Below are 27,943 nucleotides of genomic sequence, written 5' to 3' on the forward strand. Positions count from 1 at the left end.
TTGGTCTCTGGGGAGAGTTAAGCTCATTTCTTACTTAGCATTGATCCTCTACACTCATCTTCAGATGTGTCATGACTGGGCTGAAGGTCATTCTTGAAGATGCTGATCTTCCCTCAGCCTGGTTCCAACATCCAGCTTCCCAGGTTTCTCTCTCCTGAAACTCCCAAGGTCAGTGACTTGACTCCCTTCTGGAGTAGACAAAAAAGAAAAGGGCCAAAGTCTGAAGCCCATTTCTCAGGGACTATAGGGTCTGGGGGCCTTTCCCCATACAGTGTGGTCTCTCCCCAGAGGCTGCTGGAGAAGGAATCCCTGGATGGTTAGAACTAACTCGGGCTTTTAGGAAGATGCCAATAATTTCAGCATCACAGCCAGCCAAATCAGTCTCCTCCCAGTCATATGGCTAATCAACCAGATACAGGTATCAGAAGTGTACACATTTACAGGTGAACAAACTGAGGCTCCATAGCCTCTTCAAGACATGTGTCCCTTGCAATGAAAATAATGTTAGATTTGGAGTCCAAGGACTTGGGTTCTAATTTTTGATCTGCTTTTTACTAGCTGGGTGACTTTGAAAGAGTACATTTGCTTTTCGGAGCTGCATTTCCTCATCTGTAAAATGAGTGGGCTGAATTAGAACACCTTCGGAGATCCCCTGGCTCTAAGCCTGGGATACCAGTATAAAAGTGAGCTACTATTTCTTTAATTAAAATTTTATATTTACATAAAATTATTGCTTGCATATATTGATTATGTATATTTAAATTATCGTATTAGTGTGAGCATCCTTATAAGGCTTATAATTTACTAGGGGGATACAACACTTTCATAGATAAGTATATATAGGATATACACACACAGACACACATGTATATCCATACACACAAACATATAACACATATACACATGTACATATTTATACACACATATACCCCCACACATATATCCACACACATTCACACATATATACATGTTCATACACACATAATGTACATATACACACATCTATATATACATATATGAATATACATATATACATATGCATATATATCCCCATATATATATTTATGCACACATACCCATAAATATTTATATGTACACATACACAAACATATCCACATATGCACAGTGATTTTAATGAATTTCTAACACTTAGGGGAATCAGGAAAGGTCTCTTGAAATAGGTAGCACTTTTTCTCAGAAGGAAGACCCTAATAAAGGAGTTTGGGAAAGACATCCTATAGATGGGGAGATATTTTAGTTGGGACCTAAAGAGAGCCAGGGACACTAGGAGGACATGAGGAGGAGGAGGGCATTTTAGACAGAGGGAGAGCCAGAGAAAATGTCCTAAAGCCGAGGGATTGAGGGTCTTGCTTGTAGAATAATCAAATGGCCAGTGTCACTGTCCTAAAAGTTAGTTGGGGACATTAGGAAGTGAGGAGCAGTTCAGTGCCCAGAGTGCTGGGTCTAGAGTCAAGAAGACTCCTCTTCCTGAGTTCAAATCCACACTCAGACACTTACTAGCTGTATGATCCCAAGCAAGTCAATTTACCCTGTTTGCCTCCATTTCCTTATCTGTAAAATGAGTTGGAGGAAGAAATAACAAATCTCTCCAGAGATATTCGGGAAAGAAAACCCCACATACAGTCATGAAGGGCATCAGACACAATTGAAATGATTAAACAACAAATAAGTAAGATGTAAAAAGACTAGAAAGGGTGGCTAGGTGGTACAGGGAATAGAACTTGGCTCTGGAATAAAGCCCTAACTCTGAGTTCAAATAGTTCATTTATTAACTGTGATCCTGGACAAGCCACTTAATCCTATTTGCCTCCCCAGAAAAGGAGAGCAGCAGGTTCTGAAGGGGTTTAAGTATGTGAGGAAGAACAATGTGTAATCATCTTGAAATGTAATCCAATAAACATATATTAATCACCTACTATATGCCAGCTATGGGGGAAGAATTAGGGATACAGTCAATAAAAAGAAAGGTAGGCCCTGCCCTTAAGGAGCTCAAATCTAAAAGAAGCATAGAGAGCTTGGAAAGGACCTTAAATGCCAAACAGAATTTAGATTTTATGCTAAGGGAGATCAGGAATCAGTGAGGCTTCTTGAGCAGATTTGTGTTTCAGAGATAGTTAGGTGATAACTTGGAATCACGAAGGAAGGCAACAGGCATTTATTGTGCACTTACTATATGCATTTATTTTGTTTTATTATTTTTAGAATAATCCTGTGAGATAGATGCTATGACTATCCCCATTTTATGATGGGGAAACTGAGGCAGAGCTTAAGTGACTTGGCCAGAGTCACACAGCTCATCTGAGGCTGAATTTAAGCTCAGATCTGCCACTTAGCTGCCTCAGAAAGCTGAGACTCAGGAGTTTGTTTCTGGCTACCTATTGTGCTTTGTAAACCTTAAAGTACTCTACTATACATGCTAGCTATCATTAGTATTGATAGGTGCCCTGATATAGTGAAAGAGCATGGGTTTCAGAGGCAGAAGATCTAGGTTTGAATCTCAGGTCTGCCTCTTATTACCTGCTTGAATTTGGGTGAGATGCTTTACCCCTCTGGGTCTCAGTTTCCTCACCTGTAAAAAATGGGGTGAAACGATTCTCTTGGACATCTGTGACCTTCCTATGTGTATCAACTGGTTTCCTCTTCTATAGAATCAGAGGAATGATAGCATCTCTCTCTCAGGGTTATTGCGAGGAGCAAATGAGCTAATGTGTGCAAAATGCGTCACCTGAGCTGTTTTATCATAAAATCCTAAACATGTAGACAGAGCTAGAAGGGACTTTAGAAGCTATATAGTCCGGCTGTGTCATTTTACAGATGAGGAAACTGAGTCTCAAAGAGGTTAAATTAAAGAATTATAGCACCATATATTTACAAATAGAAGAAATCTGAGCGGTTCTTCCTCTTATATAGGAGGGTCCCAGATTGAGTCCCAGATAGGTTCGGGGATTTGCCCAATTTCACACAGATAATGACAGTCAGAATTTGAACCCACTTCCCCTGACTTCAAAGCCAGACCACCACAAAGTTTCTTGTATAAGCATATAAATATTGGACTGGATAGCCTCTGATGTCCCTTTCGCTTCTGATCTTCCGGGATTCTTATGGCTCTAAAAGACAAAGAAGGACCTAAATCTGGATCAAGAAAAAGGCAATGGATTTGGATTGGACAGAACAGAGACTCCATGAGCCCCAGCTCTATTTCAGTCCATGTACTCTGCTTGCAACACCACGATTGCCCTGTTTTCCCCCACTTAGTTTCAGAAGACTTATGACAGTTGCTCTCCAGATGGGTTGGAGAAATGAATAGTTTCCTGATTTGACACATCCTCAGGCAGTTTTCCTCAAAAAAGTCTTTGACTGTAAGTGGGGCTGGAGAGTTTCATCACTGGAGATATAGGATTAATAATGACTGAAACGTTCTGATTATAACTAGATGGCAGGAACCTCTCCTTTGGAGGCGCAGACAAGTGGAATAAGCCACATGGGGCCACACAGATTATTAGCTATTACAATTGATAATAATCATAGCCCTTCTATAGCATTTTAAGGTTTTCAAAGTGCTTTTTATTTGCTGTCTCTTTTGATCCAACAACCCTATGAGATGGAAACTATCATCTCCATTTTATAAAGTAACTGAGGGCAAGAGAGATTTTCCAACCCTAAATCTAAACTATGACATCAAAACTATTTTTCTAACTTGGATAGGGATGAAAATGGACTCAGACTCGAATTAATCACTGAGTATTTATGTAGCGCCGACTATGTCACAGATACTGTCAGGTGCTAGGAATATAACCAAAAAATATGCAATGTTCCTCCTCTCAAGAAGTTTACATTCTATTATCTCTACAAAGAGATAGCAGGTTAAAAGTGCTATTATGAAGTCAGAAGATCTGGGTGCAAATTCTGACTTTGATGCTTCTCTGTGCCTCAGTTTCCTCCTCTGCAGTCCTTTCCACCTCTAGCTTTATGACTCTATGATCTTTTATATAAATATATGAAGTAGGGAGAGAAGCACCAGCAGCTGGGTACTCAGGAAAAGCATGACACATTTCTCTGAATGGCTCGGGGGGAGGGAATTCACTGCCTAGATGGGCACTGGCAAACACCTTCTCTGCTTGGGAGTTTGATGGGTAAGCTTCAGAGACCAGCCTCTCTCTCCTATGTGGAGGTGGGAAGAATCATGCACTCCCCAAGAAAACTCCTGTCCTGTCCCTGATATTTCTTCTGCCCCAGGAGCTCCATTCTCTCCCCCACTTTGCCGGCTCTTATGTCTTCCAGGGCATCTGGACTCTCCCCAGGGAAACTGGGCAATCTGTAGCTAGTGATGCCGGAGGGGCGATCGGGATTCCTGCTGACACTCCTGTGGGTGAGAGACTTGTGTGTTTTTCCACTTGTCAATGAGAACGAAAGGGATAATTTTTCCCACTCTGCCTGAGACATCGCTGCTGTTCGGCAGGAGGCTATGGAAACAGAGCATCTCATTCTTCCTGAGTAGCACTGCCTCCGTTAGGACTTCGGATGGGCCAGATCATTTGGCTTGTGGACCTAAGGGGATCCCTCAAAGACTGGTCACTGTTCTTCTGTTCAAGGATACTGGAGCATCCAAAGAAACCCAGGAGAGGTGTGTGTGTCTGTGCATGTGTATGTGTGCTGGGGGAAACTGGAGGGAGGTACCAGGATCCAGGATCCCAGCAAAGCAGACCACTGAGTGTCTCTCTTTACACAGCCTCGGGCTCCTCTGAAGGAACTTGGGTTCTGAGAAAGCAAGTTCTCTAAAAGCGAGGATACCTTGAGACTTTTTGGACTCTCGGTTCCCAGAGGAAGAAGGGCAGGGCTGGCACCCGGGAACTGGGATTGGATCAGGGGGAAACCAGCTTGGGCAGCTGCTCTCTGAATGGGGCAGGGGCCCTGGTGTTCAAGACAGAAGAAGAAGGTAGGTGACCCGGTGGTGTTCCCTACCTGCTAGATGCCCTTGAGGCTTTTCTTTTGTCCAGATCTGACCCCACGTGACTAGAAGTCAAATTAAAACAATATGGATCAGATGCTTGAAACTTAAGTTTGGCTCGGTGGGGATTCTGGAAATGCTTAGTTATTTGATAATTAAAATCAAAGGATTTCAAGGATCCCTATAAAACAAAACGCTTAATTTGTTTTCTACCTGTATATACAGAGGGAAGGCACTAGATGTGATGGTGTAGGTAAATAGAATACTGAACTTGGAGAAAGGAAGACCCGAGTGCGAATTCTATTTTTCTTCCTTATTACCTCAGTGACCTTGGGCAGGACAGCTAAGCTCTAAGAGCCTCCTTTTGCTGATCTGTAAAATGAGATGACCTCTAAGGTTTTGTCTGGCCCTTTTTGACATATTTGCCATTGGAGAAATTCCTTCCCCTTCCTGGAAGGATGCTTGACTTAGAGAAAAATGTCCTGGGTTCAAGTCACCCCTTTGACAATCTTAAAGGATGGAACTATTGATAAATCACTCCCAGTGCCTGTTTTCTGAGAGCTATAATAGAGATAATTTTGCCTGGAGTGCTGAAGAGGACTTTGAGAAGATAATGGATGTAAAAAAATGCTAAAAAGGAAAAAAATCAGATATTATTATTATAACATAATCCAGTAAGGACTGTTTACTTTTTTCTTTTTGTATTATCAGCATCTTAGCATGATGCCTTGAACACCGTGGGTGCTTAATTAGTACTTGTTGAAATAAATTTAGCCTTTAAAATAGGTTCTATAACATCTCTCCTAGCTCTAAAATCAAGCTACCTTCATCATTTATTTATTTACAGAGTCAGAGTTAAATTGAAAATGAAAACGAACTATCTTCAAATCTCATACTTTTATTTATTTTTACTTATTCATTCATCCACTCATTCATGGCATTCATTCATTTATTTCTTTTTTGTTCATACCTGTGCTTCATTAGTGTCAGGCACTTCTAATACAGATTAACCCCTAGACTGCAGCTGCTGGTTTTATGGAATTGCTTGGGGAAGTTTGCCCAATATCATCTATCAGGATTATTAGAAGTGGAACTTGATTCGATGCTCTCTAGACTTTGAGATTGGTTCTCTCTTCACTAATAAATGCCATCCTGATTCTCTTAGTCTTTCAGCTTATCTGTAAGATCTTACACAGGAGCAATAAGGTTTGATAGGCTAAGGGACTTGTTCACAGTCCTATAGCTAAGGGTTGCCAGAGGGAGGACTTGAATTCAGGGTCTTCATCACTCCATTCTAGCCATACTGCCACAGTTGGAGGCAAGGAGTGAATCATGGAACGAAAAGAACCCTTTTAGAAAGGTATGTTCAGTCAAGGTGCCTTATTTTGCATTATGCAGAAATAGCAACAGCTGTAAAATCCTTGCTCTTGCCATCAAAATCCTGTGGTTCAGTATCAGAAATTAGACAGTGGAAATGAGACTGAGGAAGATAATTACCAGCCACTTTGTTGTTGCATTGTGAGACCTTTCCATATAACTTGTGGCTGGACCTTCTTATAGATGCTGTCCTAGAGCAGGGGCTATTTTATTTGTGTTCCTAGCACTTGTAAAGTACTTAACTCAGTGCCTGCAAAAGAATAAATAAAAATATTAAAAATATACAATATAATATAATAAAATATATAAATAAAAACACAAATAGATTAATTGTGTGTATATATATGGAGAGAGAGGCAGGAAGAGTTATCATTACCACATATATACATACACATGCACACACATATATGTACGAATATGTATATATATATATATATATACTTATCCCTTTCCTTTCATTTCCCTTTCCCCTTTTCTCCTACAGCCTCCTAAATCTTTAATTTAGGAATCACAGGATTTAATACTAGTATTATGTAGCTGTTTGGAATTTGCAAAACACTTTACACATAGAAATGAAGAAGGGAAGGAAGTATTTACGTAAGTATTTAACACCTACTATGTGATATAGTGGCTAGAACACTGGACAAGGAGACAGGAAGAAATACGTTCAAATCTGTCTTTGAATTCTTCCCAGGTGGGTGACCCTGGGCAGGTCACTTAACCTTGTTTGCCTCAGTTTCCCCATCTGTACAATGAGCTGAAGAAGGAAAATGGCAAACCACTCTAGTATCTTTGCCAAATAGATCCCAAATAGAGTCACAAAGAGTCTCACATGACTAAATAATAACAACTACCAAATTGAGCTGAGCACTTTACAAATATTATCTTACCTGATCTTTACAACAACCCTGTGAGCTAGGTAGTGTATTATCCCCATTTTACAGTTAAAAAAACTAAGGCAGAGATTGACCAACTTGCCCAGCTAGGAAGTTTCTAGGACTGAATTTGAACTGAGGCCCTTCTGATTTCAGGTCCATCATTTTTTTATCTACTGCACAAATATTCTAATTTTTTTTTACCCTGACAACTTTGGGAGTTGGGTGATCTTATTGTCCCCATTTTACAGATGGGCAAATTGGGTCAGGTATACATTAAGTGACTTGTCCCTCCAAGGATGTGGCTGGGGCTGGATTTGAACTTTGATTTTTCGGACCGCAGGTCCACTTCGCTGCCTCAGTCTGAGGCTTGGAGGAGACCTAGGGAGGGCCGCGCTGCTGCCGGTGCTTTAGCTTCAAGGATGCTTCTTCCTGAGTGGGCCGTCTGGGCTGCCTGTGGTGGGAGATCTGAAGCAGCAGCCAGCTTCCTCCTGAGGGCTGTGACTCACTCTTCTTGCCATAGCATCCTCTTCAGTGGTCAGAGTCTTTGACTTTGGCAGATGGGAGCTGAAAGGCTGACTATGAGCGGGCTATTTTGGGCGCCCATTTACTGAAGTGGTAACGATAACTCTAAATATGTTTTCCCTACAGGAAAAGAAGTCACCATGGAAGTTTGCTGCTCCATGTGATGGTGACGACCGTAGAATTAGCAACTGAGTTAGGAAGTCTGATTTCATCCTCTGGCTCTTTCTCTTCTTTGTGACTTTGGCTACATCACTTGATTTATTTGTTAAGAAACAAGAGGCAGTGAGGCGATATAGTAGGTAGAATACCAGCTTGGGCAAGTTGTTTGCCTCAGTTTCTTCATCTGTAAAATAAGCTGGAGAAGGAAATGGCGAATACTCCAGTATCTTTGCCAAGAAAATCCCCCAATGGGGATACTGAGTCAGAAATGTCTGAACGACAGTATAGTGAATAAAGCTCTAAATTGTGGGTTGATTTCTCTGATAATAAGGATGGATTTATTGTTACTCTTTAAGCCCTTGAAGAAGCATAACTAGGAATTTTGTTTTAATATGGGTCAAAAGCTATTACTATCATTGTGGGGTTGTATGGGTATGGGGACAACGATGGTACATTGGACAACTTGGAGGCATGAAGTATGGTAATGGCGTAGGGCATGCTCTGACCACAGATCTTGTTTCATCCCATCCTTCATGGGTCACAAACCCCAAGCTTTTCCTGTCTTCCCATCCAACCCTTAAAGGAATGCTCGGTTTGTTTCTGTTAGTGTAGAAATATATCATATTATGGCAAGTGGTCATGTTGTGATAAGTCATCAGTTCTCTTGAGTAATTGAAAGTGTTTTTAAGGTAAATGAGCCATTAATTAGTATGATTGAGAGAATGATAGCTAGAGGAAGACCACTGTATTATGGGTCTTCCTCTAGCTATCATTCTCCTCTCAATCACACTAATTGTATTAATGTAATAAACCCATTGTATTATGGGGTTTATCAGTTTTGAGATGGTGGAAAGGAAGAGGCCCCCTTAAATGTTGATACCCTGGAGAAAAATCCCAACCTAGTTAGAGCCACAAACTCAACCAGACCAGAAGTTCCATTTAGAACATGGATTTATTTCTGTGTTTCATTAGATCCGGGTCTTTCTGATAGGTATAGGAGTTGTAGCTGTGGCTAGTGGACCAAGGAAAGGAGATGTAGGTCCCATCTTGGTATACAACCTTGTGCCCATCTCTCCTGAGAACATTGAGTACAGAAAACAAACAAACCAAACACCCTGGAGGATTCCCTGGCTTCCTGGGCCTGCATTAGCAAAGTATCAGTCCTTGGCGAGATCAATAATTGCCAATTGACTGGAGACTCTCAGAGAGCTGTTTGGTAGATAGAACCACAATGTACCATGGTTGTGGTCAATGGGCCCATTTTCTGGGTGGTTAATTGATACCACAGGGTCACATTTAGAATGCTGGGAACCACTCTCAATTTCATTTAAAAATCATCCATTTATTCATTTTAAGTGGCTGGAAATTTTCTCTTGTAATCAGGGTCAATTAGCAAATAAGTAAACAATCTCATTTTTGACATCTTGCCGAAATCTGGGGCCATCCCAGCGTGTTTATGATCAGACATTGTCCACATAAGCCCCCAGATGTGGGGGGTCCTCTTTCACTCATTTTTGGGGAAAGACTGGATGAAGACTTGGCAATGTTGGGAAGGGGAATTCTTGTTCAGGTGCCCACTGGGATAGATGGTCACCAAGGTCCTTCCCGAGCCTAAAATTCTGCGGATTCTGCGTGGCAGAGACTTGTTCCAAAGTTGATACTTGTTGCCTCGGTAGGATTGTAAGGGAGGAAACATGAAGTGACATGAAGGAGATGGTTCCAGGAAGGAGAGGTAAGAAGAGGGGAGGCAGGGAAAGGAAAGAAAGGGCTGCTTTAGGCAACCTAGTCCTGTGGATTATAGAATTTGGTGGAATAGACCTGGAACACTAGCTAGGTTGTAAAAGCAAAGATCAAAATCCAGTGCCCCATTTTAAATACTAAAGGGGAAAATGGGTAATGGGAAAGGGTAGGTAGTAAGCTGAAGAGAAAAAAGCAGTAATTATGTTTCTTTTTAATGTCTTATTGATGACTCTTGTTTTTATAAAAATTGCAGTCCCACCCTCTCCTTTCCTAGAAGCAAACCCTCTCTGTAATCATGAAAAAGTAGGGAAGCAAAAACAACTGGTTATGATCCCTAAAAGCTGCAAAACGGTTCAGTGGATACAATGCTAAGTCTGGAAAGAGAAGATTCTCAGTTATTAGCTCTGCGACACTAGCCAAATCACTTTACCTCTATCTGCCTCAATTTACTCATCTGTAAAATGGAGATATTAATAGCAAGATGGACTCAAGAGAGATAACATTTGTAAAGTGCTAAGCACAGTGCTTGGCACACAGTAGGAGCTTAATAAATGCTTGTTTCCTTACTTCCTGATAATGTTTATAACATTCTACTTGAGTGGTCTCCTTCCCACTCTTCTGAACAGGAATGAAAAATGTTTTATTGTCTGATACTTACTGTCTATGTGATTTTGAGCAGGTCACCTCCCTGTGCCTCAGTTTCTCATTTCTCTCTTTGTTTCTCATTTTCTCCTCTTCTCCTTTTTTGCCTCTCTTTTCCCCCTTTAATCTGTCTCTCCTATCTCCCTTTCTGTTTTTTGTCTCTTCTTTTTCCCTTTGCCTCTTTTCTCCTTGTCTCTCCATCTCTCTTTCTCTTTCCTTCTAACCCTGATTTTTTTCCTGTTTTATTTTTCTAGCTTTCTCTGTTTTCCTTTCCCTGGCCTCTTTCCTCCTTCTCTCCCTTTTTCTGTTTCTGCTATCTCCTCCTCTCTGTCTCTAGCTTTTTTTTGCCTTTCTTTCTCTCCCATGTCTCTTTGACTTTCTCTCCCCTTCTCTCCTCTTTCTCTCCTTCTATCCCTTGTTTCTCTTTCTGTATTGGTCTTTTCTCTCCCCCTTCCCTTCATTCCTCTTTCCCTTTTTTCTCCTTTGTTTTTCCCTCTCCCTATTTTTCTTCATTTTTATCTCTTTTTCTAGAAGGGAAAAACAAAGTTTTCTTTTTCATGCTACTTCCATTCATTCAGCTGAAGAATATTAATTAAGCCCCTACTATGTAAAGTACAATTAAAAAATAACCTATGTTGACAGTACTTTCAAGTTTGCTGAGTGTTATATATTCATATTACTCAGGTATATATGTGTATATGCACACATATATGTAGTGTGTATATATTATATATACACAATACAACATATATATGTATGTGTACACACTCTCTCCCTTCCTCCCTCCTTCTCTCTCTCTCTCTCTCTCTCTCTCTCTGTCTCTGTCTCTCTCTCTCTCTCTCTCTCTCTCTCTCTCTCTCTTCTCTGTCTCTGTCTCTCTGTCTATCTCTGTTTCCCTCTCTCTGTGTCTTTCTCTGTCTTTGTCTGTCTCTCGATCTTTTCTCTGTCTCTCTGTCTCTGTGTCTCTCTCTTCCTCTCTCTGTGTCTTTTTCTCTGTCTTTGTCTCTCGATCTCTGTCTCTGTTTCTGTGTCTCTCTCTGTCTCTGTCTCTCCCTCTCTCTGTGTCTTTTTCTCTGTCTTTGTCTCTCAATCTCTCTCTCTCTCTCTCTCTCTCTCTCTCTCTCTCTCTCTCTCTCTCTCTCTCTCCATGTCTCTCTCTTTCTCTCTCTCTCATTTGAACCAAGGGAGGCTTGAGGCAAATGACCTGCCCAGTTTCAAGGCCAGCAAGTACTTGATGTGGGATTTTAATCTCGGGTTGTCCTGAGCCCAAAGCCAGGCCTCTGTGGAGTTTACAAAGGAAAACTGGTGGGAGGGGAAGGAGCTGTATTTACAAATAACCCAGGAGGAGAGTTAAGGGGGAGGCTGAGATCAGACCATGGAGAGAGACTGTGGCAATGTTGAAAAGAGATGGGGGTCAGGGAAGGCTTTACAAAGGTGGGGACACCTGGATTTCATTCCTTTTCCCTCTGGGCTTAAATACAAACTGCCCCTCTAGCATTTAAATCTCTTATAATCTGTTGTTCAGTCGTATCCAACTTTTCATGACCCATTTTGGGGTTTTCTTGGCAGAGACACTGGAGGGGTTTGCCATTGCCTTCTCCGGCTCATTTTACAGATGAGGAAACTGAGGCAAAAAGGGGTAAGTGACTTCACCAGGGTCATAGGAAATGAGCTGGATTTGAACTCAGGAACCCTTGACTCCGGACCTGGTGCTCTGTGCATTATGATGCTCCCCAGGGGGCTTTTCATCAGCTACCTGTGACCTAGGATATCCCAGTCCCCTTGGAGCAGCCAGAACAGCTTTGTTGCACCCCACAGCCCACTTCTTACCTCTGCATCTTTGTCCTGGCTGTGCCCCATGCCTGGAATGCCCCCTCTTCTTCACTTCTACATCTAATTCTCAATTTCTTTTAAAACTCAGCTGAAAACCTACATCTTACAGTCTGTCCCGATCCCTCCTCCCCAGATTCTAGAGCCATAGGCACTTGGATGGCACATAAGTAAAGCACTGGGCAAGGAGGCAAGGAGACTTCAGTTCAAATCCTCCCTCAGATACCGATTAGCTGCATTATCCTGCACAAGTCACTTAACCTCAGTTGCTCCACTTTTGTGGTAAAACGATCATAATAACATGTATCTCACAAGTTGTGAGAATCAAATGAGAAGACCTTTCAGCAGCTGGCAAACAGTAGGCGCTTAATTAGTGCTCATTCGCCTCGTTTTCTTCCCCCCTCCCCACATTATTGCCCTTGGAGCAGCTTCCCCCTTGCTGTTCCCCTCCAGCTCCTCAGGAGCCAGCTGATTCATTGCTTGGTGTAACTTTCCCTCAGGTCAAAGGTAGGGGGAGGGGAGAACAATGTGCATCTTTGTGCTGTTCCTGGTTTCCTAGCAGTCCTGGGCAAACGGGGGTGACTGATCACGACTGCCTGAGCTCGGGGGAGTTCCATCTGCAGGCAAACGCCCCATTCCAGGGGATGTGTCAGCTTGGGTGGGGGAAGCAGACTGCGGCGAAGGGGTGCAGACACTTGTCTCTGACTCCCTTTCTCCCACATCCCCAGGCAGGGGCCCTGGAGAAAGGGCTGGGCCAGCCCCAGCTGCGGGGGAGGCATTCGGCCTGGGGCAAATAGAAGGGCCGCCCCTGCTCTCCCGAATTTTAAGACAAATTCAGCTGAGACACACTCTAGGGAAAATTGTTAGGGTGCTGCTCCAGGTTATGACGGAGACAGAAGGACAAGGACAGGGGATGGAAGGAAGTATGTGATCTTTAATTTTGTGGTCATTATTTTTGTGCCTCTGAATTCTGATACCCTGGAACAAAGCTCTAGTTGCCCCATCCTAGGTCTAGGCTGAGCCAGTAAGGGTCAGTGGGAACTATCTACTGCTTGGGAATAGCTCTTGAGGAGAGTGAGGGAGTGCTCCTATGGCCTGGCATCCTGCAAACAGGCCCGGTGGGTTCTAGTCTGGGGAGTGCATATATAGCAAGGCTGAACATCCTGCAAAGAACAGAATCCCCCAAGAGTGGGCATCCCACCACTAACCCCCATGCTCCTCTCTCTACTATCACAAGGATTAATAACTAATAAACACTTTGCAAGCTCCTTGTTCTACTTTAAAATTTCCCCTGATTTTTCAACTGAGATGATTTTTCTCACTCTGACATAGTGTAAGGGCTTCTTAAACTTTTCCCACTTACAACCCATTTTTGCCCGAGAAATTTTTATGCAATTCCAGACATATCAACTCCTTGTTCTACCTTAAAAGAAATCTTTCCCTTGATTTTTTGACTCAGATGACTTTTCTCACTCTGACATAGTGTAGGGTTTATTTAAACTTTTCCCACTTACCACCCCTTTTTGCCCAAGAAATGTTCATGCAACTCCAGGTATATAGGTCTTGATTTACTGATTTTTAGTAATAGAATATTTTAATATATTATTTAAATAATTTATATGTATAAACATATATATATAATTTAAATAATATATATTTAGTAATATAATAACTTAGTATATAGGTACTGATACTGATAATTTATTATAATTTCACAACCACTGCATTCAGTTATGAGACCCCTTATGAGGTTGCAACCCACAGTTTAAGAAGCTTTGGCAAAGTGGATGACGTTCTGTGCTCCGAGTCAGGAACCTTTGGATTCAAATCTGAACCTTTGGTACTAGCTACTTTGCACTTGAGCCTCATCTGTAAAATGGGGACAATGGTACATCTTTTATTTCACTCACAAATTATGAGGGTTATAGATTTGGAAATGGGAGGAACTTTAAAGGTCGGGGAGGACAATCTGCTTATTTTTTTTTTTTAACTGATGAGACACAAAGAGACTTGGAAGTGTCTTGCCCAGGATCACACAGCTGGTATCTAATGTGAAATTCAAACCTGGGTTTTCCTGAATACAAGTACAGTATTTTCTCTGAGGCATCAAACTCCCACTAAAATGAAAGAAGGTCCGTAAAGTGCTTTGCAAATCTTAAAATTCACTATTCAGGTGTCCCAAAAGTCTTCATGCGGTTTTAAACCTCAAGATTTTGGGGACAGCCTAAATCCATGACAACTCTTATTTTTTCTATTGCCTATTAGCAATTCCTCTAGGATGTTCTAGACCCACTCATTGTCTGATCTGTCTCTACGTTTCTAAACAAAGAGAACTAGGCTTGGAGTTAAGGAATCTTGGAATGCAATCCTGGATCCAATATTTATTAGCTGTGTGACTTTTGGTAAACTGTTGTGTCTCTCTGTGCCTTAATTTTCTCATCTATAAAATAGGGATGATAACACTTACACTGCCTACTTCTCCCAGATTGCTATTAGGAGAGCACTTGGCAAAATTTAAGAGATGCAAATTATTATTGAGGTTGCCCAGCCCTCCACCTGCAACTTGCAGAAGGAATATTTTCCTATTAGTTAGGGGAATGTGTTTTCAGAGGAGAAAAAAATTCCTTGCGGGTTCCATGAAGGAAGGGCTTCAAGTATAGGCTTAATATTAAATAATAAAGCTGATGTTTTCATAGAACTTTAAGATTTGCAACAATAATCATTTTACCCAGCAGGGTTCCCTCTGCCTCTTGCAACAAGCATAATTTTTTTTCCTAAAAGTCAAGGGAATCCTCAAAACCTGATTGACATCTCTTGATACGGTTTTCTGGTTACCTAATACTTCAATCCTGGACAATCAGGGTCCTTCCAACTTGATGATTATAGGAATCACCATATCCTGTCTTGCTGGCTAGAATGGTTTTATATGGAGATAAGGAAAACTGAGAAGCTATTGGGTGATAGTAGGGGTTTTTCATTTTTTTTTTTTGTCATGGATCATTGTATGGCTGGGAATAATTTAGTCATTCATAGTTAGTCATCATACAATTTTGCTGTTCCTGTATACAGTGTTTTCCTGCTTCTCATTTCACTTTGCACCAGTTCATTTAAGTCTTTATAGGTTTTTCAGAGAGCATCCTACTTGTCATTTCTCATAGTCCAATAGTATTCCAGCAATCATATAGCACAATTTGTTCATTAATTCTCTAATTAATGACCATCTCCTCAATTTCCAATTCTTTGTACCACTAAGAGCTACTATAGATATTTTTGTACATAGAAGTCTTTTCCATTTTTTTAAAAACCTCTTTGGGATACCGGCTGTATCTGTGAGATCTGAGGCCAGATTTGAACTCAGGAAGAGGCATGGATATAGGTATATGAAGATTATGTATATTATACAGGATTTGTATATGTAGGATCTGGCCCTCTCCCATTAAAGAGAAAGGGATGATATCCTAGGAACTGCCCTATCTGGCCCCCATAATTTCCAGGCTGAATCCTGAGGGCTGGGGTACTTTCCAGGGGCATCTTCCCCTGATGTAGATGTGGGAAGGGGAACATGATCACAGTGAAGACTTTGTTCCCTAGGAGGAGCTTTCCCCAGTTCCCTCAGGTACTGAGATGCGATGAGCTGAGGATGGAGAATTTCACATGTGGTACTTATTGAACCTGAGGACCAAAGAGAACCAAAAAGAGGCATTTGGCAACTACCTTTTGATCTGCCCCAGGCAGTAAAGCTGGCCTTCATGCAGAGTGATTTCACTGATGTGGATAGTCCCTCCAGGGACAGAGATCCCAACCCATCCATGCTTTCTTATTCCATGTGGCTCAGAGACCAACCACTGGTGAAATCTCACTTTCCCAACATGAGCTTCTTGTCCTGTCATTCTCCTCTCTGAAAGCATCCTTTGCTTTATGTCTCTTACTTGGTAATGTTTCAAAGCCCATGTCCTCCAACCTTGCCCTTCTCCATTGCTGTTGGAATGAATTTTTGACTTAACTTCTTCAGAGATTATGGCATTCCCTGATCCAAATATTCAAATTTGACTCCTATACTTAATACTGGAAGGCATTTGGACTCAGCTGTAAAATGGAATTAATCATACTTGCATTATGTACCCCCACAGTGTTGTTGGGAGGAAAGACATTTGCAAATCAATCAATCCAAAAGCAGTAATTAAGCACTGACTAGGTACCAGACACTATGTTGAGTACTGGAGATAGAAAGTTAAAAAGAAAATAGTCCCCACTTCAAGAATCATACAATTAAAAAAATGTTACTTTTTAAATTAAAGCTCTTTATTTTTCAAAACATATGTATGGATAATTCTGCAACATTGGCCCTTGCAAAACCTTGTGTTCCAATTTCCCCATCCCCCTGTTCTTCCACCCCACTCCCCTAGATTGCAAGTAGTCCAATATATGTTAAACTTGGCATAAATACATGTTAAATCCAATATATGCATACATATTTATACACTTATCTTGCTGCACAAGAAAAATCAAGTCAGAAAAAAGATGAAAAAATAAAAAGAAAGCAAACAACAACAAAAAGAATGAGAATGCTATATTGTGAACCACACTTAGTTCCCACAGTCCTCCAAACTTGTCTGAATCATCTCATTGTTGAAGAGAGCCATGTCCATCAACATCAATCACCATATAATATTGCTGTTGCCATGTACAATGATCTCCTAGTTCTGTTCATGAAATATTACTTTAAAAAATAATAAATATTTATTTTTTCTCCTTCCCATCTCCTCCTCCATTGAAAACAACAAACAAGAAAGAAAGGAAGAGAGAAAGCAAAAAAAGAAAGAGAAAGACAGATACCCAGATAAACCCCTATAAGAAATAAGCATGGGTTCAATTGGAGAATGCCTGAACAAGTTGTAGTATATGAAGGTGATGGAATATAACTGTTCTATAAAAATGATGAACAAGTTGATTTTAGAAAGGCCTGGAAAGGTTTAGACAAACTGATGCTGAGTGAAACCAGCAGAACCTGGAGTACATTGTGCACAATAACAGCAAGAATGTGCAATGATCAGCTATGAAAGACTTGGTTCTTCTTAGTGGTTCAGTGATCCAAAGCAATCCCAATAGACTTTGGGCAGAAAACACCATCTGTATCCAGAAAAAGAACTATGGAGATTGAATGTAAATCAACACATGCTATGTTTACCTCTTTTTTCTGTTTTTTTTTTCTCTCTCATGGTTTTTTCCTTTTGCTCTGATATTTCTCTCCCAAAATGATTCATAAAGCAATGTGTGTTAAAATTAAATAAATAATGAAATTTAAAACGTGGTTACATATTTATGTAACCACGTTTTAAATTTCATTATTTAAAAAAAAAAGAAATAAGCATGATTAACCAAAACAAATTCTTACATTGGCTAAATCTGAAGTTCTATGTTTCATTCTGCATATTAATCCATCACTCCTCTGTCAAGACATAGGCGACATGTTTCATTGTCAGTCCTCTGGAATCATGGTTGATCATTGTGTTGATCAGAGGTTTTAAGCACTTTAAAATTTTTTATCATTACTTTTTGTTGTCATTTTATAAATTGTTCTCATGATTTTATTCACTTCACTCTGCATCACTTCATAGAAAGCTCAGATTGCTCTGCTATCAGAGGACCTTTCATTCTGGTAAGAGACAGCATGTCCATAAACATGTGCATATATTGTGAGAAATAATTCCACTGGACTTGGGAGGAGTGAAGTAAAAAGTCTTTAATTACACAACTGCAGAGGTAGATATCCTACAGAATAGGAAACCTTATTAATCAATACATTTCCTTTTTTTTTTATACTGGAAACACACGTCCTTCCTTGATACCCCACTGACTATCACAGAGCATGTAATCCCCCCATGTGCATGTGAATCTCTACCCCAATTACATCATTATTTCTCCCTGGGTGGTCACCTTATTTGTACATAGTTTAGTCCTTCTCCTGATTCCCTATTGACTGAGTACTATAAAAGTTATGGCCCATCTGAAGAGTTTAATTCCCCTACTTGAGTCAAAGTCTCCTCCTCTGATCATATCACCACACCTTCTTCCAAATACCCACTTCTAATTATATTTTACAGTGTGTTTCAATGTGTTCTATTATTTTAAATCCCCACCCTGATTACATTTTCCTTTATTAGTTTTGTTACTTGTCCTAGCTTCCCTTTCTTGGGTTTCAATTTTATTTTTCTAACTTAAGTTGGATTCATTTCTCTAATCTAATTTTTGTAACTCTGTGAAAACTAAATTCCCATCCAATTCTCACATATTTGATGCATGTGCAGAGAAGCACATAGATTACCTTAGAGGAAAAGGCTCTGACAGCTAGGGATGGAGGCCACCTGGAAAAGTTTTCTCTAGGTGGTATTGAGCCTTAGAGTGTTGTTTTGGTTTTTTTGCAACATGGTTAATAAGGAAATGTGTTTTGCATGACTTCACATATATAATGAGTATCATATTGCTTGCCTTCTTAATGCATGGAGGAAGGGCCTGAGGGAAGTAGAGAATTTGGATAACAAATGTTTCAAAAAAAAAAACCCAACAACCTTAAAGTGTTATGGAAATTTAAGTTATTTTTCTCCCATTCTATGGACAGCATATCCCAAAAGTCTTAGGTAGCTTTAAACTATTAAATAGTTTTATTATTAAATCTTTGTTAAAGCTTAAAGTAAGCTATTAAAGCATCAAGTTTCTCTAGACTTTGGGGATACTTTATACAGACATGTGCAGCATCATCAGAAGAATACTGAATGTTAAAAAATTTGGGTCTCATTCAGAAATATGTTACATACCTCACTTTATTTGAGTTTCATAACAACCTGAGGAACTGGAACCTATAGATATTATTATTCCCATTTTCCTGATAGGGAGACTGAGTTCTAGTGACTTTCCCCTGATTTTATAGCTTATTAATATCAGAGTTGGGACATAAACTTTTCATAAACATTTCAGTGGATTCTATCCACTACTCCATTCACCATCTACTATGACCTTGCCTCTTGAGCCTTTGGGTCAAGTGAGATTTCTTGGTAAACACAGGATGAAATGCAGTGACTTATATTGGAATGAAATATTCAGTCAAGAACAAATCAGAAAAAAGGATTGGAATTTAGTTCACAATTTGAGAAAATGGATTTATTTTCTCTTTTTCTTTCTTTGCTCTTTCTATGCTCTAAATTTTCTCAGATATCCCAAGGTTGTTGTTCAGTCTCTCTTGTGTCGCCTGGCTGAGACAGAAATTACTCTCTAATTCTATTACCATGCTAATAGCTAACATTCATATAGACAGATTTTTGGTGGATTTTTTTTTGAGGCAACAGGGATTAAGTGACTTGCCCAGAGTCACCCAGTTAGTAAGTATCTGAGGAAGAATTTGAATTTAGGTTACTGTCCACATCAAAGGAATATAATTTGTTTGTCTCCATTAGACATGCAGGCCTTTTCCATGTCCTGCTCCATCCTTCTCCTACCCTCTTTTCAGCTTTTTTTATTGCTGTTGTTTTCTCACATTAGAATATAAGTTCCTTGAGGACAGGAACTGTCTTCCTTATATTGGTATCTCCAGTGCTTAACACAGGGTCTAGCACCTAATAAATGTTTAATAAATGCTTTCTTTCTCTATTTCTGTCTCTCTGTGCCTATCCAAAATAGGTACTGACTCAGCAATGTAGTCTCTGTTTCTCCAAATGGGTACTATTTGCAGCAATATTCACTATCTCATGTGGGGACTGTGTGCAGCAGTGTGAGTTGTAACCCATCCATGCTCTTTTATATGATGTGATTCTTGCACATAATAAGGGAAAACTCCCCATCTGCCAAGGTATTCTGCTTTTGAATCGATCTAATTATAAAAGAGTTATTTTTATATCAACTTTCTTATTTCTTTAAAAACTTCTCTCCTATTTCCTTTTAGTCAACTAGTTGATTAAAAAAAATAGGAGAGAAAATTTTTTCCATACTCACCTTCTCTTCTTCTACATGGAATTGGCTGCCAAATCTTGCTGCTTCTACCTCAGTGATATCTTTTGCATTCATTCCATTTTCTCCATGCACTACACCAACACCTTAGTTTAGGCTAATGGGTCTCCCAGTGTCCAATTATCCCCTCCCTCTCTTATCAGTATTCCAAATTAACATTTCTAAAATAAGGATATGACCAAATAACTAACTCTTCTCCTCAAGAAACTTCAGTGAGTCCCTTCTATCTTTAGGATAACATATAAACTCCATGCTTGGCATTTAAAGCCATTTATAATAAGGCTGTAAAGTGTCTTTTCCAATGGATTTCAGAGTATTCCCTTTAAAAACTTATACTTTCCAAACAAGCTGGGATATTTGATGTTCTCTACATGTGGGAATTAGAAGGGAGTGTATTTTGGGCATAGAAAACTATGCAGACATTATTAAGGAGAAAGGAGAAAATAGGATTTTGCATTTGAGAAACAGTAGGTAAATTCGCCTGAAGAATATATGTAGAAGAGTAGTAGGAAATAAGTCAAGAGTGACAAGTAGCAGTCAAATTATGAATGACTTTTAATGTCAGATTGGGGAATTTGTATTTTTATCTTGGAAATAATATTTCCCTCTCTCTTTTTCCTTTCTCTCTCACCCTCTCTCCTCTTCTTTTGTATGTATCTATGCATGTAACACATATTTTTGTTTATATACATACACATATATGCGTGTATATATATATATATCATATCCATTTCCAACTTGACTCTTCCCTCTCCCACATCCTCTCCTTTCAAATTAAAGGAATTGTTGGATTGTTTTTATTCTACCTCCATAATATAACTTTATCTAAAATCTTTTCTCCATATGGTCAACAACTCTAGATTAAGACTCTCGTTATTGCTTATTTGGAATTACTCTCCAAATCAGTTTTCATAATTCCAGTCTCCTCTGTGTGTGTGTGAGAGAGACAGAGACAGACAGAGAGAGAGGCAGAAAGACAGACAGATAGAAAGACAGAGACAGAAAGACAAAGAGAGAGACAGACAGAAAGAGAGACAGACAGGCAGAAAGAGAGAAGAGAGACAGACAAAGACAGAAAGAGAGAGACAGAATATTTTTGGGTAAAGAAGCAATGGTGTCAGATATAGGCTTTACAAATATAATTTTGTCAGCTGTTTGGAAGTTGAATTAGAGGAGAGTGAAATTATGAAAAATGATTTGGAGGCTATTTTCAGGAAAGGAATTATGAGGGTCTTAACATAGAGTTATTGGCTATATGGAGAGAATAGGCCAGATGATGTTATGTTATGGAGATAGAATTAATATGACCTGATAATTCATTGAATGTAAGGGGAGAGGATGTGGGAAAGGGAAGAATCAATGTGGAAATAGGGAAGTTTGGAGGAGCAATGAATTTAAAGGGGGAAGATAATGAGTTCCACTTTTAGTTTGAGATTGCTGAAGAGACCATGATGATGGAGATGTGAAGATTAAGGCTAGATTGATATAATTACATTCATTCATTCATCATCTATCTATTCATTCATTCACACATTCATTATTCATTCATTCATTGTGCTTTTAATGTTCCCTCTCAGATAACCACCTAACTTACACTTGAAGAATAATTTCTAAGGGTAAAAGAGTACCTGAGTTTCACGGTACTGTGTAGGTCCGTATTCCTCATACTATAACTCATGAGCCCCCACTGGTGCATTTACCTTTGGTAGTGAGCCAGTTGATACAATTAACTAAAGAGAAAAGCATTTACTATAATAGCACACTAAGAACAGAAAACCATTATTACTTAAAAATCACTCTGCCAAAATTACATACAGCATTAAGAGGAAGAGTGGGTACACATGTAGAGTACACTGGGAAAGGTTGGCCCAGAAAGTTCATGCCTCCTATACTCATTCCAGAGAAACAAGTAGGGCTGGTGAAGAGCTACAGTTTCCTGGATTTTTCCCCCACTTCAGCTTTCCATCCTGATCCCTTTATCTTATTTCAGAAGAGAGTGAATGAGTTTTGAATTTGAATTCTCTTACAGGGAGTGGTTAGGGATGACCATCCGAATGGCTGCATTAGTACCTCTGGGGAATATAGCCTGCACTTCAAGTCCACGAAGGGGAAGGAGATCCATAACCAATCTCAGGAAGACTCTGGAAAGCTGGTGAGTGAAGCAGATGTGGTTGTTAGAATGTATAAATTAGAGTTAATGAGAAACATAAGGATTATTTGGTCCATTTTACAATAGGGGAAACTGAGACCCGGAGAGGAGAATGGTTATACTGGCTAGCACTTTAAGGTTTGTATAGAACTTTACAAATTATTGTCTTATTATCCTAATCATGAGAGGGAGATATTGTTCTGATTTTACAGATGAGAAAATGGAAGCAAGCTTGTCCAGGGTCACAAAGGTCCCACAAAGTAGGGATCAAATCCAGGATCTCTGACTGCAGATCCCATGTTTTCAGCCTGTGCTTTACCTAGGAGTAAGAATGCTACGGTTTTTATCATCACTGTGGTGGGCTGGTTCTATCAAACAAAATAAATTGTGGGTTTTGACTTGCTGAGGGGAGAAGGGAAAGAGAATAGAGGCAAAAGCCTCAAGTCTCATTCCTGATAACTATTGAGTGCTCATGTGGATGGTCAGATCCAAGTTAGTTATAAGGAAGACTGTCTTAGGCAGTGAGAGTCTTTTAACATTAGCCTGAATTTCCACGGGAGCTAATGACAGTTTTAATACAGATTGGCTACTAGTTTCTGATAATGGAGTTTTCACAAACCTGAGATAGACCTGATAGCCATCTCCACTGACCCTTGGCTTAGGTACAATCCTACCTCTGGAGGCAGAGGATTGGACTAAATGACATTTTAGAAATCCCCAGAGTCTCTGTCTTATGTCTAGGATACACTCCACATTTACCAATGCTTTAAAAAAAATTAATTTAAAAAATTAACCACCCTTTCTCTCCTCTCTGTTCTGCCCTTACCATTAAAAGAAAAGAAAGAAAAAGAAAAAAAAAAAACCCTTGAAATAACAACAATAAGCTAGCCTTTATATAGCACTTTAAGATTTACAAAATAATTTAAGTATATTATCTCATTTTATCCTTATGATAAGCCTGTGAAGTAGGTGCTTATTACTATCTCCATTTTAGAGATGAGAATACTGATGCTAAGAAAGTTTTTAATTTAAACTTTTTTACAATTAAATTTTATTTTATTTTCAAAGAACAGTCTTTCATTTCCTCTGATTTCTCTACTCTGACCACAAAACTGAGAAAGTAAGGAAAACAAACCTATTACACACATGTATCGTACCTTAAAAACAAAAATTCACATTGGCCATATCCTAAAAATATTTATCTCATTTGCTCTCTAACAGGAGATGAGTAGCATGTTTCATCATTAGTTCTTTGGTATACTGTTTGGTCATTATACTAGTAAAAGTTTAGCATAATAGTTTTCCATCACATTTCTGTATTATAACTTGTTCCTCCATTCCTCAGTTTATGGGCACCCTCTCAGATTCCTGTTCTTAGCCATCTCAAAAACAGATATAAATGTTCTCCTATATCCTTACAAATTGTTTTGTTCAGATCTAATGCTTCCTTTAGGATTACCCTCTTCCCTCCAATTCTATCCCTCTTTTCTGCTTTCTTTCCTATTTTACTGTTGAATGAAATGTATTTCTATACCTAACTGTATGTGTATGTATTCTCCCTTCTTTTGACTAATTCAGGTGAGATTGAGTTTCAGATGTCAGCTGCTTCTCCTTACCCTTTAATCCTTATTTGTATAGATATCTACTTATGCACACATTTTGTGAGATTTTTTTCAGCAACCTTCTTCCCCACTCCTTTCTCCATAGTATTCTTTGTCTCCTCTCTTTCCATTCTTTTCTTAAGATCATCAAGACATAAAAGAACCAATCCCAGCCTTTTCTGATTGGGCCCCTTCTATGAACCATGATGGGTAGGGAACAGAGGGGATACATATATCACATACATACACATCCCCATATTTGAATGTAAAGAATTCATCTCTGTTTGTTCCTTTATATGTTATCCATTAACATCTACTTGTTTATATTTTTACTCCTGTTTGTACTTAAAGGTCTCCCCATAGCTCTAGTTTTTTTCATCAGAAATGCTTAGAAATCCTCTGTTTCATTAAAGGTCCATTTCTCCCCTGTAGTATCATACTTAGGTTTGCTGAGTAAGTTATTCATGGCTATAAGCCCAAATTCTTTGCCATCTGGAAAATCATAAACCAAGTTTTCTTTTCCTTTCAAGTGGTGGCTGCTAAATCCTGTGTGATCCTCTTGATACTTGAATTATTTCTTTCTGATTTCTTGCATATTTTTTATTTGACTTAGAAACTTTAGAAATTGTCTACCAGTAATGGAATGGGTGGCTCCCTTTAGCATTTGCTGCCCTGTCTGGTTTCAGCTCTATGGACCATGATACCTCTGAGCAGGACTCCCTTATTCTATCTTCTCACACTCTATTTTCTTTGTCTTCTTCTGTATGTTGTTTCCTTCAAGTAGTTGTAAATTTCTTTCTTTTGATTAAATGTATTCCTAGGACTTTGCATGGTTTCTACCACACAAAAAAATTTAATAAATGTCTATTGGATTAGATTGACTGGCAAGGGAAATAGTGTTATCAGGAAGGAGCCACTTCTCTATAAGTGACAGAAAATGAAAGGAGTGATGAAGGATGTTAAAGATGAAATGAAGTTTGTTAATTATGGAGTAACTCTTTGAATTTTCTTTCTTATATTGGTTTTGAACTAACTGGTTTCATGAAGTCAGAATACAGCAGACTACATCTCCTTCCTGAACACTGTCCCTTTCTTAAGGTAACTTAAAATCATTTCAGCTTTCCTAATTACTGTATACATGGCTTATTTATCTTGAGCTTTCTGATGTCTGTGATTCCCATATCTTTTCTTAAATCAGATTTTCATTTAGCTGTTTTTCCCCATTTTGTACTTAGGAAGTTGATTTTTTGAACCTCAATGTAAGACTTTACATTTATATTTATTCAATTTCATCCTAGTTGTTAAGGGCCCATGATATATTGAGATTAAAGAATCAATGATCTAGATCTGGGGTAGGGAAATCATGGGAGAGAGAAAAGGAATGAACATTTATACAATTCCAAGTTTCTGGTTGTTTTATGAGTATCGTTTCATTTGATCATCACAACAATCCTGTGCTATTATTAATGCTATTATTAAGCCTATCTTATAGCTGAGTCAACTGAGACAGTGATTAAGTGAATTAACAGGGGTCCTCAAACTTTTTAAATAGGGGGCCAGTTCACTGTCCCTAAGACTGTTAGAGGGATGGACTATGGTAAAAACAAAACCTTTGTTTTGTGGGCCTTTAAATAAGGAAACTTCATAGCCCTGGATGAGGGGGATAATCGTCCTCAGCTGCTGCATCTGGCCCTCGGGCTGTAGTTTGAAGATCCCTGTGAGTTACACAGGTAGTAACTGTTTGAGGTTAAATGTGTACTCAGGTCTGCCTGACTCAGGCCCAATACTCTATCCATTGTGCTACCTGTTATCCTTCATTTTATTGGTGAGGAAGTTCCAGATATCTTAAATGATTTATCTAAGGTCATATATGCAAAGTGGGATTTTAAACTCATTTACTTCTTTTCATAGCATAAGATATACCTTTGTGAAATCTGATTCTGTCATCTAATATACTAGTTATCCCTCCAACAACCATCTCTGACTTTCCTCTATGTGACCTGCATATTTGATAAGGATGCATTCTAAGGCTTTATAAGAGTCATGGATAAAAATATTCAATAGTGTGGGGTTATCCCGGTGGATATGTTGAAAAGGACCATTGGTTGGTTATTCTTTCAATCTACCTGATTGCCCAAGAAATTTACTCCAAATTACCCAAACTTCGCCCCAGAAACCCTGCAGAAGGATTTCTGTTTCCTGAGAGGTGGGAATTTTAGCACAAGATGCTCCCACTTCCTGAGGGAGTTCTCTAAATTGTTGGGAATGTTCTTGATATGAGCATATTCCTTCTTCCTAAAGATTAAACTACATAGTCCACCCTGCTCACCTGTTATCTTATTCTCTCTGAGCCTCAATTCCTTATTCCTCATTCCATCCAAGTGAAGCCTTCTGGGTCCTCTCAGCTCTACTTCTGTAATCTTATGATCTGGGACCCACCTTGCATCTCTTTAAAGCTCAGTGGAAAGGCAAGGGTTGGGAGAAATGAAGAGAAGGAAAGGAGAGAGACAGGAAGGAAATGGCGTGTTTGCAATCAGTCTATTTAGTCAAACCAGCTGTTTTTAACTAAGATTAAATGTTATATAAAGACAGGGAACAGCTGTTGGTTGACAGTAAAAGCAGTACGTGGAAAAGAAACTTCCCTTTCTGAGCTGTGAATGTCCCTAGAAAAGGATGATAGTTTTTATTAAACTGAAGAAGAAGATGGTGAGAGGGACTTTCTAAATGATTTATTCCAAATTCCTTCATTTACACGGGAGGAAACTGAGTTCTATAAGATCTGGGATCAGACGCATCTTCTCACTTACTGAATCTAGCTTTAATTCCTTTTGCTCATCTCAAAATGATGGTCAGATAAAGGGACTAACTCTGTGGTGTCCAGATGAGGAAACTTCCCTTATCAAAGCAGGTTGGCATCTTTGCTGCAATTTATAATTATAGAAATTGCCTTAGAAAGCAGAGGAATATAAGGACAGTATGTTACCACAGGTACTTTACTACAGGTTTCCCTGGACTACAAAGCCCACTCTGCATCCTTTGTGTCACCTCTAGTTTCAACATAATGAAAGCATTTAAAAAACAAACAATTATGTTTAAGCCCTTTTGCTTTCTTTAAAATTTATTTTAATTTAAATGATTAACAGGTATTTATTTTCTCTCTTTTCCTCCTCTTCCTGGGAAAAACAGAGCAAAATCCTTATAAATAAATAAATGTAGTCAAGGAAAAGAAATTCCTCCATTGCCCATAACCAAAATTGTGTCTCAGTCTGCATCTAGAATTTATCACCTTTTTTTTTTTTTGGTGAGGAGCAAGATCACATTCTTTCTCCTCAGTCCCCTCCAATCACCATTGATTATCATGCTGATCAGACTTAAATCTTTCAAAATCATTCACTTTTATGGTATTTATAAATTGCTTTCCTAATTCTGATCACTTCATTCAGCACCAGTTTATGCAGTCTTCTCAGATTTATCTGAAACCATTCTCTTCATTTTTAAAAAGTTTTATTTTTCCACATACATGCAAAGATAGTTTTCAACATTTACCTCAGCAAAACCTTGTATTCCAAATTTCTCTCTCTCTCTCTCTCTCTCTCTCTCTCTCTCTCTCTCTCTCTCTCTCTCTTCCTCCTCCTCCTCCTCTCTCTGTCTCTCTCTCCTCTCTCTCTCTTCTCTCTCTGTCTCTCTCCCTCCCCTCCAACCCCACTCCCCTAGATAGCAAGCAATTAGATATAGATTGATTACACATATTTATGTGCAGTTCTAAACATTTCCATATTTCTCATGCTAGGAAAAAAAATCAGATCAAAAGGGAAAAAAAACAAGCAAACAACAAAAAGGTGAAATACTATGCTTTGATCCATGTTCAGTCTAGGTGTGGATGGCACTTTTTATCACAGATCTTTTGGAATTGCTTTGAATTGGAGTTACAATTAGGATTGTACAGGACTTAGGAGGAGCTACAGTAAAAGCGGCAATTGACAATTGATAATAAAAAGAACTAGGTCTGCAGCTAAAAAATATCCTATTCAGCAAAATTATCTATAATATTGAACAAGAAAAAATGGACATTCAA

General features: G+C 39.1%; 1 protein-coding gene across 9 annotated transcripts in view; it reads left to right on the forward strand.

The window, feature by feature from the left end:
- Positions 1-4,115: 4,115 nt before the first annotated feature.
- RIMBP2 (RIMS binding protein 2) overlaps positions 4,116-27,943 on the forward strand; it is a 489,205-nt gene continuing 465,377 nt past the window's right edge. For 4 of the 9 annotated variants that reach the window (XM_031948398.1, XM_031948399.1, XM_031948401.1 and 1 more), the window contains exons 1-3: positions 4,117-4,645; positions 4,751-4,957; positions 22,148-22,270. In XM_031948398.1, coding sequence (XP_031804258.1) covers positions 4,919-4,957; positions 22,148-22,270 — 162 coding nt within the window. In that variant the 5' untranslated portion in view covers positions 4,117-4,645; positions 4,751-4,918. Of the gene's footprint in view, positions 4,646-4,750; positions 4,958-22,147; positions 22,271-27,943 lie in introns of all 9 variants that reach the window. The other 5 variants (XM_031948405.1, XM_031948406.1, XM_031948402.1 and 2 more) reach the window with 4 other exon arrangements.

This window comes from Sarcophilus harrisii, chromosome 1 (genome assembly GCF_902635505.1).
Source record: "Sarcophilus harrisii chromosome 1, mSarHar1.11, whole genome shotgun sequence".
Taxonomy (NCBI): domain Eukaryota; kingdom Metazoa; phylum Chordata; class Mammalia; order Dasyuromorphia; family Dasyuridae; genus Sarcophilus; species Sarcophilus harrisii.